Below are 12,267 nucleotides of genomic sequence, written 5' to 3'. Positions count from 1 at the left end.
CCTCCCCCAGCCCTTCCCCAACAGCACGAACCTGCAGAAGACGGAGATCCACGAGTCCTTGCTGTACCGCGGACCCATCGACCCCGCCAACTGGTTCGGGGTGCAGAAGGGCTTCCCGAACCTGGGCTACATCCAAGTGAGTGCGGGGCAGGTGGGCCAGGTGGGGTGGTGGAGCCAGGGGCTGGGCGGGGCCTGACTGGCCACGCCCCCCAGAGCCACCTGCAGATCCTGCTGCTGCTGGTGTTCGAGGCCGTGGTGTACCGCTGCCAGGACTACCACCGCCGCCGGCGCCAGCTGGCCCCGCTGCCGGCCCAGGCCGTCTGCGCCGATGGTACCCGCCAGCAGCTGGACCGCGACCTGCCCAGCTGCCTCAAGTACTTCGTCAACTTCTTCTTCTACAAGTTCGGGCTGGAGGTGAGGCGGGCGTCGACCCTCGCCCCCTCCCTGGGCAGGCCTGAGCCACTGGGGGTCGTTGCCACCCCCTGTGGGGTCTTCTGCAATGGGCAGGCCCAGCGCGGGGGGAGGGGGGACCACCGAGGGTGTCAGGTCCTCCAGCTGAGTTGGCCTTGCTTGGAGAGGGGCCTGCGGAGTGAGGGCAGGGGCCTGGGGCCCCGGCTGGAGAGGGGCTCCGTCTCGACTCCGCCATGGTGCCCCTACCTTGGTTCCCCCCACCGTCGAGACGTGTCCAGCCTCTCCGTCCCTCCAGGAGGGTGGCCTGGGCCGTCGTGAGCCTGGGCCGTTGTCCCCCACCCTGGGCACAAGCACTACCGCCCGAGGCTGCCCAGAGGCAGAGCCAGGAGGGCTCCTCCCCCGGCTCACTGCGTCCCCATCCTGGTCACCTTGTCCCGCCGTGCCACCCCCAGATCTGCTTCCTGATGGCCGTGAACGTGATCGGACAGCGCATGAACTTCATGGTCATCCTGCATGGCTGCTGGCTGGTGGCCGTCCTCACCCGCCGGCGCCGTGAGGCCATCGCCCGCCTCTGGCCCAGCTACTGCCTCTTCCTGGCACTCTTCCTGCTCTACCAGTACCTGCTGTGCCTGGGCATCCCCCCTGCCCTGTGCATCGGTGAGCAGGGTGGCCTGCGGGCTGGGGTGGGCATGGGGTGAGTTGGGCGTGCGTGGCTGCACCCAACCTGGGCATCCCAGCCCCTGGAGTGGCCTCAGCCCCCTCCTCCCCGTGCATGGACTCTGTGGGCTGCAGTCGTGCTGGCTCCCTCGCTGGTCTCTCCTCATCCTCTGCTTTCTTTTTGCCCAACGTTCTATTTTGAAAACTTTCAAACAATCGGAGAGGTTGGGAGAATAGTCCAAGGAGCAGCTGTACGCTCTTCCCAGGCAAATGGGAGTCAGTCTGGGCTCCACGCTCAGTACAGCCACCCTGGACCCTCTGTGTTCAGGACGGTGGCCACGCACGGCCATCCACCCCCGGTCTGATACGCCATCCATACTCAGCGGCCTCATCCTCAGGGCCACGTCCCTGGTAGCTGTTGGCTTCGACCAGGAGCTGACGGGAGTGCTTGGCCGTCCTCTTCTCCCATCGCCTTTGGTCAAGACTGTCCCAGCCTCTGTCTCTTGTGACCTTGCCAGTGTCAGGCCAGGGGCCTCACAGAAAGCCCCGAACTTGGTTCTGTGGGTTGTGCCCCAGAGCGTAGACACCGGGGAATGCTTGGGCAGGAACGGTCCATGACGGGGAGTCAAGTGGCCATCGGGGCGTTGGGGGCCCCCAGCCCACCCTGTCAGGGGACCAGCACTCTGCCCCACGCGTCCACGTCTGCTGACTCTCCCGTTGGCAGGACTTCACAAAATGGACGTTTTTGATTTCTGTTATTCCTGGTACGTTTGTTACTTGGCTTCTCTGCGAGGAGCTTTGATTTCTCTCTCTTCCTGCTCTGTTTCCTGTTGTCTTGTCAGCGGGTGCAGCGTTCTGTCTGAACGCTTTGTAATCCATCCTGTGTTCCCGTTCACGTTCAGAGCGTCTCAGAGGTGCCCGTGGAGCCCTGCAGGCAGGCCCTTTGACGTCCTCGTCAGTGTTTTTGGAAGTCAGGCCCCTGCCCTGGGAAAGGCCCCTTTTGGGTTACGGTCTCTGAGTTCTGGCTGAAGGGTAGCAGAAGCAGAGCAGAGTTCCTAAACGTTCTCCACCCAGTTTCCCCGACGTGAACGTCAGCCTCTGAAGCGACCCAGCACAGCACCCAAAGTTAAGAACCAAAATGGGGGCCAGGCCACCAACCATGGCCGGAGCCACTGTCCCCAGGGGCCCCCACCGCTCTCTGTCCTCGGCCGGCTCCTTGGCCTCCTTTGTCTTTCATCTCCTTGAGACTGGGGGGAGCAGGAAGCGGTCGTTTGTAGAACACCCCTCACCCCAGCATCGATGGGTGTTTCTTCCTTAGACCAGGTTAAGCACTTTTGGCAAGAAAACCACAGTGCGTCACGCTGGGGCTGGTGTGTCTCATCGCGGGTGACACCCCCTTTTCGCCAGTCTCGCCGCTGCTCGTCGCTGTCGCATGTTCACTTGCAGGGCAGGCTTAGGACCCGGCAGGAGTCTTGTCTCCCTGTAAACTCTCGCCCGCTGGTTTCAGCGCGCTCGGTGGATCCGCCCGCAGGGGCTGTTTGGTTTCTCACAGTGATTTTCTGTCTCCTGTGGTGATCGATTGGCATCATCTGTAAAGAAGAGCTGTGTCCCTTCTCCCTACTGATCTATCCGGTTGTTTACTTTATCTGTAGAGAGAGACTCTGGGCCTGTATCCCCAGGCTTCTGCTGCACTCCTGTCGCTGGTGCTGTGTCCACACTGTACCCGCATTGGCCCTGGGATATGTCCTCAGTCTTGGGTCCGCCGGGTGCTGCTGCCTCAGGAGCCGCCCCTGCCTGCCCCCATCCCAGGAAGTCGCCCCCCACCCCCCGCCCTGGCGCCTGGTTCCTTACCCTGGAGGGTGGAATTCAGAAACCAAGACCTGGGCCCCGGGCGTGCGTGTTGCCATGCGGTGTCACTGCTCCTCCTCCGTCTTGGTGGACAGCATCTGTCTTTTGTCAAGACGCCGTTTGCAAAGTCACTTAGGGCAGCTCCTTTCTTCCTGGCCCCTCCCAGGAGGCGCGTTATACACGCGCTGTCCAATTAGATCACCTGTCAGTCTGCGCTCCGTCCTGGGCTCCCTCAACCACGTAGTAGAATTCACTGTGTGGTGCTGACCAGCATGTAGAGCTGTGTCCGTCCCCAGGTCCCTGCCTCCCTCCCATCCCCAGCGCCCACCCTGGTCTCCATCCCTATGGTTTGCCTTTGGATGGTGTAACCTAGGAGTCTGGTTTATCTCATGAGACGTAGTTAAGGTGCATTGGGCTGTGGCCTGGATGACGCTTTGCTCACTCACGTTCCTTGCTGGGCAGTTTTCCACGGGTTGGGTGCACCAGAGCTGGCTTGACCTTTCCCCCCTCGGATGGCACTGGGCCGTTTCCAGGTCTGGGATGTCGGGGATAAGCTCCTGCGGACGTTCGTTCGTTGGGTGGTGCACAGGTGTTTGTGTGGCCGTGTTTTTCAGTTCTCTGGGATGACCACCCAGGGTGGTCCCGCCCCTTCACCTCCACGCCAGCACTTGGCATCCACATGGTTTTATTTTAGCCGTTCTGACAGGTGCACAATGAAGCCTCATTCGGGTCCACGCCGACTGTGGCCCACACGTGAGGCTGTGCCCCGCCCACCACGTGAGGCCGTGCCCCGCCCACCTGCCCATGCACCCCTCCCCAGCCACTGGTGCCCACGTCCGTGAGAACTGGGCTCGCTGGTCCTGTGTGCTCTGGAGGCTCCGGGTGGGAGTGGGTGTCCAAGCGACTCCCGGGGACGCTGGGGACGGGTTGGGGTGGTGGGTGACGTGCACCCTCTTCCCACAGACTACCCGTGGCGCTGGAGCCGCGCTATCCCCATGAACTCTGCCCTGATCAGGTGGCTGTACCTGCCGGACTTCTTCAGTGCCCCCAACGCCACCAACCTCATCAGTGAGTCCCCTGGGGCCCCTCGTGCACACACGGCACTGCTGGCCATGCAGGAAGCTGTGCGGGTTTCCGCGGGATAGGGGGCAGGCAGGCGCTGACCCTCCTGTGCGGCCAGCGAGGGCTGAACCGTCCAGGCCTTGTGGCCAGTCCAGTCCTACAGTTCCCCGCAGGGGCGTGTTCCGTGTGCCTGGTCCCACGGGTCCACCTCACATGTGCGCTTCCTGCCACACGGTGTGGGCGCAGGTGTGCACACAGGTATGGATGTGGGGGAGGACACGGGTGTGCAGACTGATGCCACGTGGTGTGCAGTCAGGCTCACGTTGGCCTCACTTCCTGACAGTCGTGTGGTGCATGTAGACCCCCACGTGTACATATGCAGAACGTGCACACAGGCAATGTGTCCCCGACATCCGTGTGCGCATCCACGCTGTGTGTAGATGCCGGTGTAAACACGCATGCATGCTTCCGCCCAGGGCCTGGGGGATGAGGGCAGTGCCGGGCAGGAAGTGCCCTGCACCCCGTCGTGGGCCAGGCCTCTGTGCAGCCAGCGCTCCCCGGGGCGCGGCGCGGCGCGGCAGTGGCCTCCTGTGTGCCCACAGATGACGTCCTCCTGCTGCTCTGCGCCTCCCAGCAGTGGCAGGTGTTCTTGGCCGAGCGCACGGAGGAGTGGCAGCACGTGGCAGGCATTAACACTGATGACCTGGAGCCGCTGCAGGGGGAGCCCAACCCCGTGCCCAACTTCATCCACTGCAGGTGGGCGTCGCAGAGGCCGCACGGCTCCCGGGGCCGACAGACGCGCCTGGGCTCGAGCGGGACCGAGCCAGGACGCGCGCTGCCAGGGGTGTCTCTGCGGCCGGGACGAGTGGCGGATGCTGACCCCGCAGCAGAGGGGCCGCCCGGGAGTTCCCCTGGTCCTGGGCTGCGGCAGAGGCGGCGGTGACCAGGGCCCAGAGTGACGCTCTTCCCGGCAGGTCCTACCTCGACATGCTGAAGGTGGCCGTCTTCCGCTACCTCTTCTGGCTGGTGCTGGTGGTGGTGTTTGTCACGGGGGCCACACGCGTCAGCATCTTCGGGCTGGGCTACCTGCTGGCCTGCTTCTACCTGCTGCTGTTTGGCACCAGCCTGCAGCAGAAGGACACGCGCACCCGCCTCGTGCTATGGGACTGCCTCATTCTCTACAACGTCACCGTCATCGTCTCCAAGAACATGCTCTCGGTGAGCCCGGCCCCCAGCCCCCAGCCCCCGCCCAGGGGCGCCCAGGCTGACCCTCCTCCCGCCTTCAGCTCCTGTCCTGCGTCTTCGTGGAGCAGATGCAGAGCAGCTTCTGCTGGGTCATCCAGCTCTTCAGCCTCGTGTGCACGGTCAAAGGCTACTACAACCGTGAGTGGGCGAGGCAGGCGGCCGGGGCCCCAAGGCGCGTGGGGACGTACGCGGCTTCCAGGACCCTGACCTGGTTGGCGTCCATCCGCAGCTAAGGAGATGCTGGGCCGCGACCAGGACTGCCTGCTGCCTGTGGAGGCGGCGGGCGTCCTGTGGGACAGCGTCTGCTTCCTATTCCTGCTGCTGCAGCGCCGCGTCTTCCTCAGCTATTACTTCCTGCACGTCCGGGCCGAGCTCCGCGCCACTGCCCTGCAGGCCTCCAGGTGGGCCCCCCGCCGCACCCCGGGCCGTCCCTCCATGACGTGACCCGCCCCCTAGAGGGAGAACCAAGGAGACAGACCCGCTAGGACCTTCTCAGTACCCCGGTGGTGTGTGGCCTCGGCCCCGGCTCTGCCACCAGCTGGCGCTTTGGGCCGGTCGTGGCCACCGCGCTGGCCTGAGGGCGCATCCCTGCACTTTGGCTGATGGGCCAGCGGCTCTCCCACCCCCCCCCCATCTTCTACCCCTGGAGGCTGCGGGAGGGTCTCTCTCTCACAGAAGCAGCATGCAACAAGGCGGTGTTGAGCTCTGTGGGCTGGGCCCCTGCTGCTGTGAGTGGGCAGGGCCTGGGACACCAGGCTGAGCCGGAGCTAATGCCCCACCCCCGTTGCCGCCCCACAGGGGCTTTGGCCTCTACAACGCTGCCAACCTCAAGACCATCGAGCTCCACCGCAGGGCGGAGGAGAAGTCGCTGGCCCAGCTGAAGAGACAGTAGGTGCCGTGTGGGTGGGGCCACGGGCTCTCTGGCCCCGCCCCACCCTGCGCTGAGCCACCTCCCGCCCTGCAGGATGGAGCGCATCCAGGCCAAGCAGGAGAAGCACAGGCACAGCCGGGCCAGGCGCGGCCACCCACAGGGCTCCCTGGACCCCAGCCAGGAGCCAGGTGAGTGTGTCCACGCCTGGTGGAGCCTGCCTGCATCTGTGCCGTGTGGCATCCCACGGGGCTTCCAGCCCAACCACCCTGTGCCGCTTGGTCACTCTCTGTCCCCACGGGCCACGTGGCCGGCCCGTGACTGTCCGTCCGCACTTGTGGTCTGTCCTGCGCCCCACACGGCACCACACGTGGCCTGCCCCTTCGCTGCCCTGGGGGCTCCCCGCTGACTCACGCTCGCCCCGCCCCTCCACAGGGCCCGGCAGTGCAAGGGGCTCCTCGCCACGGCCACAGTGGTGGCGATCCTGGCTGGACCACGCCACAGGTACTGCCCCCACCTGGCCTGCCCTGGCTGCCCTCTCAGAGCTGCTGTGCGCCAGGCAGGCCTCCCACACCCTGGCCGCCGTCTCCGCCGGGACGGAGGGGGCGCGCCCTGCGCTGACCTGGCCAGCACCCCCAGGAGCCCCGTGCGTGGGCTCTCAGGTTCCCTGCTGAGCCCTGCTGTCGTCGGGCCACGTCCCCGACAACGCGCTCTGTTGTCTCCTTCCTGACACGCGGGCTCGGAAGGCTGGATCCCCGCTGCCGGTCGGCACTGCCCCTGCTTTTCTCGCCCTGCCCTCACGCGTTTCTCTCGCCCAGTCTGGTCCCGTGCCACTGCTCCCGCCCATGCCCCATACACGTGCCACAGTCCCCCGGCGTGCCGCTCACCGCCTCCTGCCCCCGTGGCCATCGCTGGGGGGAGGGTGGCATGCAGGCCTTAGTCCAGGGTCGTAGGCTGTTGAGGGAGTCCAGCATGGCTAGGCTGTTCCCAGACCCACCCCGAACCGAGGAGACAGACCTGAGGGTCCGGGGGAGGAGGAGTGAGGTGCGGAGCCCAGCCACGGGGGCGGCCGGCTCTCAGTGACCCCTGCCCGCAGTCATCCACTCCGGGGACTACTTCCTGTTCGAGTCGGACAGCGAGGAGGAGGAGGAGGTGCAGCCCGAGGACGCCCAGCAGTCAGCACAGAGCGCCTTCCAGGTGAGCATGCGGGCTGGCGGGGCCGCTGTGGCCTGCAGACGGGCTCAGCGTATGTTGGACACACATTCTCCTGTCCGTCTTCGGGCCCTTGGCTCTCAGCACGGGGCCTGGCGCTGACAAGCAGGACGTGCTGGGTGGGCGGCATGCACCGCCCAGTCCTCCCCCCACAGCTCCGTGGCCCGTTTCCTGCCCAGGCGCAGGGAGCTGACGGCCCCCAGCTGGGCCTCCTGGCCCCAGGCTCCTCGGCTAACGGGATCAGGTCAGGGGAGGCCACGTGCTAACCCGGGGCCCTGGCCTGCAGATGGCGTACCAGGCGTGGGTGACCAATGCCCAGACGGTGCTGCACCAGCAGCGGCAGGAGCAGGCAGGGCCGCTGCCCACGGGTGAGTCCAGCGGCTGGCGGGTTGCAGGGAGGTGGGGCTGCAAGGCGCTGACCAGCACCCCTGTGCCCAGGCGGTGACCCCAGCCAGGAGGCAGAGCTGGCAGAGGGCTTGGAGGATGAGGTAGCCGGTGAGTTGGCCCGAGGGCTAGGGGCTGGGGCGCTGCGGGGCTCCCACTAGCCGTCCCTCCAGCACCGCATGCCTCGCCCTCGCCGCAGGCCGCAGCCACGTGATGCAGCGAGTGCTGAGCACCGTGCAGTTCCTGTGGGTGCTGGGCCAGGCGCTCGTGGACGAGCTGACGCGCTGGCTGCACGACTTCACGCGGCACCACCGCGCCATGAGTGACGTGCTGCGTGCTGAGCGCTACCTGCTCACGCAGGAGCTGCTCCGGGTGAGTGGGCCGCCCCGCCCCGCCCCCTGCACTCCACACCACGCCCACTGCGGGCACCCCCACGCCTTCTCGCCCACCGCGGCTGCCCTGAGCCCCTCGCTGCCCTGCAGGGCGGAGAGGTGCGCCGGGACGTGCTGGACCAGCTGTATGCCAGCGAAGCTGAGATGATCCGTGATGCACTGAGCACCCCGTCCAGGTAGGAGCGGGACCCACCCCGCCCGGCCTGTCTTTGGCCCAGAGTGAGGTCCAGCCCCGGCACCTGAGCTGCTGCACAGGGCCAGGCAGCCGGCTGGGCCCTCATCCACCGAGACCCCGAAGCCCTCCAGGGCCGCCCCAGAGCCTGAGGGGCACACAGGCCCCCTTGTGACCCGCCCGTCTTGCAGCGGGCTGGGGGCGGAGGAGCCACAGAGCAGCATGACCGAGGACATCAGCAGCCCTCTGAGCACCAGCTATAACACCCAGAGCAGCGGCGAGGAGATGGTCACCGAGCCCAGGGCTTCCCTGCACGGCTCCCGGGAGCTTCCCGCCAGCGGCCGCGCCAGAATGCGCACAGCCAGCGAGCTGCTCCTGGACAGGTGCGCGGGGAGGGGTGTACGGTGGTAGGACTGGTGGCCCCAGGCCCGCCTGGTGGCCCCCGAGGCTCTGAGCCTGGTCCCCCGGCAGGTGCCTGCACATCCCGGAGCTGGAGGAGGCCGAGCGATTCGCGGCGGGACAGGGCCGCGTGCTGCGGCTGCTGGAGGCCGTGTACCAGTGTGTGGCCGCCCATTCGGAGCTGCTCTGCTACTTCGTCATCATCCTCAACCACATGGTCACCGCCTCGGCCGCCTCCCTGATGCTGCCCGTGCTGGTCTTCCTGTGGGCCATGCTGTCCATCCCACGGCCCAGCAAGCGCTTCTGGATGACGGCCATCATCTTCACCGAGGTGGGCATCGCGGCTGGCAGTGGGGGTGGGGGTCGGGGGCTGGCGCCCCGCTGACTCCTCTCGCCTGCAGGTCACGGTGGTCGCCAAGTACCTGTTCCAGTTCGGCTTCTTCCCCTGGAACAGCTACGCCGTGCTGCGGCGCTATGAAAACAAGCCCTACTTCCCGCCACGCATCCTGGGCCTGGAGAAGAGCGACAGCTACATCCAGTACGACCTGCCGCAGCTCATGGTGCTCTTCTTCCACCGCGCCCAGCTGCTGGTGAGCGCACGCGCCGCGCAGGGCTGCCGCCTCCCGTGCACACACACATGGGCACACAGCACACAGGACCGCTGCCTCTCGCGCACACACACGTGCGGGCACACAGCACACACGGCTGCCGCCTCTCGCGCACACACACGTGCGGGCACACAGCGCACACGGCCGCGCACACGCCCAGCCACCTTGCTCCGAGGCAGGCCGGATGCCGTGAGGCCCAGTGCGGGCCTGGCCACCTCGCCCGCGCCATGTGCTGCCACGCCGGCCTCCTCACCAGCCCTGCACATCCCTCCACAGTGCTATGGCCTCTGGGATCACGACGAGGATCCTGTCCCGAAGGAGCGTGACAGGGGTGGTGGGAAGGACAAGGCGGCTGAGGAGGAGCCGGCCCTGCTGGGACCCCAGGGGGAGCCAGGGGTGGCCAGGGCCCCCACTGAGGACGACATCCCAGTGGAAGCAAAGGACAGGTCCCCAGAGCCCCGTGACGAGAGGCGCGTCAGCCTGCGTCTCAGGAAGAGAAGGAAGGAGAGCACAGGACCCAGAGGACGGGAAGCCACTGGTACGAGGGCCCGGCCACGTGCAGCCATCGCGGCCCACCTGGTGGAGCCACTGCCCAGCAGCGTCCCTGATGGCCACTGCTGGTGACCCTCAGTGGGGGGAGGGGGTCCCTGCACTCAGTCCGGTCTGTGAGCGGGGGGCAATGCAGCCCCTGTGGGGTCTGAGCCGGGCCCAGCCCGTACCATGGGCTCCGTCAGCAGCGGCTGCTCCCCCCCCCCCCAGAAAGCGAGGACGACAAGGAGGTGGGAGCAGAGGCGGCGGCTGCAGAGAGCGAGGAGAGGCAGAGCCGCCACTGCACAAGAGTGAGGGCCCTGGGGCTCCGGCTGCAGAGCTTCTGCCTGTCCCTGTGAGTGACCCGGCCCGGAGCGCCCAGGCCAGGGTGGGTGGGAGGAGTGGGGCCTGGACTGAGGCCACTCGCCTGCAGGGCCCGGAGCGTGTACTGGCCTGTAAGGCGCTTCTTCCACGACATTCTGCACACTAAGTACCGCGCGGCCACCGACGTCTACGCTCTCATGTTCCTGGCCGACGTCGTCGACTTCGTCATCATCATGTTCGGATTCTGGGCCTTTGGGGTGAGTTGGGTCTCAGGGCCCCCACGAGCATAGCCCCACATCTGCGGCCACGCCCCTGACCTCTGCTCTCCTGGCCACAGAAGCACTCGGCGGCCACAGCCATCACGTCCTCCCTGTCAGACGACCAGGTGCCGGAGGCCTTCTTGGTCATGCTGCTGATCCAGTTCGGCACCATGGTCGTCGACCGCGCCCTCTACCTGCGCAAGACCGTGCTGGGCAAGCTGGCCTTCCAGGTGGTCCTGGTGCTGGCCGTGCACCTGTGGATGTTCTTCATCCTGCCCGCCGTCACCGAGCGGTAGGTGCCGGGGGGCTCCCCGCTGTCACCGAGCGGTAGGTGCCGGGGCGGGGACCGTGGAGCTCCGGCCTCACAACAGGCACCTGCCCCGGCTCCTGTCCCATCCAGCATGTTCAGCCAGAACGCGGTGGCCCAGCTGTGGTACTTCGTCAAGTGCATCTACTTCGCCCTGTCCGCCTACCAGATCCGCTGCGGCTACCCCACCCGCATCCTCGGCAACTTCCTCACCAAGAAGTACAACCACCTGAACCTCTTCCTCTTCCAGGGGTGAGTGTGGCCGGCCTGGGCACCTGCGGCAGGGCTGCCCTCCCCACCGGCCCTCCTGACGGTGCCCCGGTGTCCGGCAGGTTCCGGCTGGTACCATTCCTGGTGGAGCTGCGGGCTGTGATGGACTGGGTATGGACGGACACCACGCTGTCCCTGTCCAACTGGATGTGCGTGGAGGACATCTATGCCAACATCTTCATCATCAAGTGTAGCCGAGAGATGGAAAAGGTGCCCGGGCCCTGGGGTGGGGGTAGCAGGGGACTCCCCACTGGGGTCCCTCCTGGGGTTCACAGCCCAGGAAACATGAGTCCCGAGAGCATCATCCTAAAAACTTCCTGGAGGTCAGAAGGGGCTTCTTCGAGGGGACAGTGAATGTGGCCGTGTTGGGGTGGCCAACCACAGAGGGGCCTGAGCAGACGCCGAGCAGGAGAGGCCTGGCCTCTTGGGCCCTGGTCCACTAGCACAGGTCGTGGTGTGGGCACTAAAATGTTAATTGGGTTTTCGTGCCCTTTTTTTTTTTTTTTTAGCAGTTTTATTGATAAAATTCACACACCCCGTTTGGTGGTTTCTAGTCTATCAGACTGAGGCGACCGTCAGCACAGTCAACTTAAGATAGTGCCCATCATCCGGGGAGAAGCCCCACTCCCACTAGCAGTCAGTCCCCAGCCCCGGCCCCTGTTCGTCTTCTACACGGATGTGCCTGTGCCTGTGGTGCCGTTTACATGGAGTCACGGGACGCGTGGCCTTCCGCGACTGGACTTCACGCTTCTCTCAGCGTGACGTGGCCTAGGACACCTTTTGGGTGCCCTAAAAAACGCCCCCATGGCCATTCACGTCCAGAACTGTGGCCACAGGCCCCCTTTTCTCCCGGGTGCACACCCAGGAGTGGAACTGCCGCGTGGGTGTTGCCTGGCGGGGGCACCATCCTACCTGCCCACGTGTTACTGTGTGATCTCGCCGGTCCTGGTAGGGGTGAGGCGGTGTCTCACTGCAGTTCTGCTTGCATTTCCTGGTGACTGATAATGTCGAGCATCTTTTCCTGTGCTTGTCGGTCACTCGTGTGTCACCTTTGGGGAGACGTCCGCTCACATGTCTTGCCGGCTTTTTCTTGGGTGGTTTCCATTGCTGTGAGAGTTCTTTGTGTATCCCGAACACTAGGTGCTTCTCAGAGAGGTTTGCCCCGAAGGCTTTTCCCGTTTTAGGTCTTAGGTTCCAGTTCACTTTTGCCGAGGGTTTAAGGGCCCAGCGTGACTCTTCAGCACGTGGGTGTCCAGCCGCCCCTCTGCAGAGTCGCAGAGGAAAGGTCTGTTTCTGGCTCTGGGCTCTACTCCCCGGTCC

At 65.6% G+C, this 12,267-nt stretch overlaps 1 protein-coding gene across 4 annotated transcripts in view; it reads left to right on the top strand.

Annotated features, from left to right (window-relative positions):
• PIEZO1 (piezo type mechanosensitive ion channel component 1 (Er blood group)) overlaps positions 1-12,267 on the top strand; it is a 53,969-nt gene that overhangs the window by 39,843 nt on the left and 1,859 nt on the right. For 3 of the 4 annotated variants that reach the window (XM_030849473.2, XM_030849470.2, XM_060288492.1), the window contains exons 20-44: positions 11-136; positions 214-414; positions 864-1,068; positions 3,880-3,984; positions 4,581-4,734; positions 4,953-5,196; positions 5,265-5,361; positions 5,453-5,624; positions 6,022-6,111; positions 6,188-6,282; positions 6,527-6,595; positions 7,188-7,288; positions 7,590-7,671; positions 7,742-7,798; positions 7,887-8,059; positions 8,170-8,255; positions 8,443-8,634; positions 8,723-8,981; positions 9,052-9,240; positions 9,535-9,796; positions 10,018-10,141; positions 10,220-10,367; positions 10,448-10,662; positions 10,771-10,929; positions 11,010-11,157. In XM_030849473.2, the coding sequence (XP_030705333.2) occupies positions 11-136; positions 214-414; positions 864-1,068; positions 3,880-3,984; positions 4,581-4,734; positions 4,953-5,196; positions 5,265-5,361; positions 5,453-5,624; positions 6,022-6,111; positions 6,188-6,282; positions 6,527-6,595; positions 7,188-7,288; positions 7,590-7,671; positions 7,742-7,798; positions 7,887-8,059; positions 8,170-8,255; positions 8,443-8,634; positions 8,723-8,981; positions 9,052-9,240; positions 9,535-9,796; positions 10,018-10,141; positions 10,220-10,367; positions 10,448-10,662; positions 10,771-10,929; positions 11,010-11,157 (3,753 nt within the window). The remainder of the gene's footprint in view (positions 1-10; positions 137-213; positions 415-863; positions 1,069-3,879; positions 3,985-4,580; positions 4,735-4,952; positions 5,197-5,264; positions 5,362-5,452; positions 5,625-6,021; positions 6,112-6,187; positions 6,283-6,526; positions 6,596-7,187; positions 7,289-7,589; positions 7,672-7,741; positions 7,799-7,886; positions 8,060-8,169; positions 8,256-8,442; positions 8,635-8,722; positions 8,982-9,051; positions 9,241-9,534; positions 9,797-10,017; positions 10,142-10,219; positions 10,368-10,447; positions 10,663-10,770; positions 10,930-11,009; positions 11,158-12,267) is intronic. The other variant, XM_060288491.1, reaches the window with a different exon arrangement.

The sequence above is a fragment of the Globicephala melas genome, chromosome 19 (assembly GCF_963455315.2).
Source record: "Globicephala melas chromosome 19, mGloMel1.2, whole genome shotgun sequence".
Taxonomy (NCBI): domain Eukaryota; kingdom Metazoa; phylum Chordata; class Mammalia; order Artiodactyla; family Delphinidae; genus Globicephala; species Globicephala melas.
The sequence above is the reverse complement of the archived record's forward strand: the minus strand, read 5'-3'. Positions and strand labels throughout refer to the sequence as shown.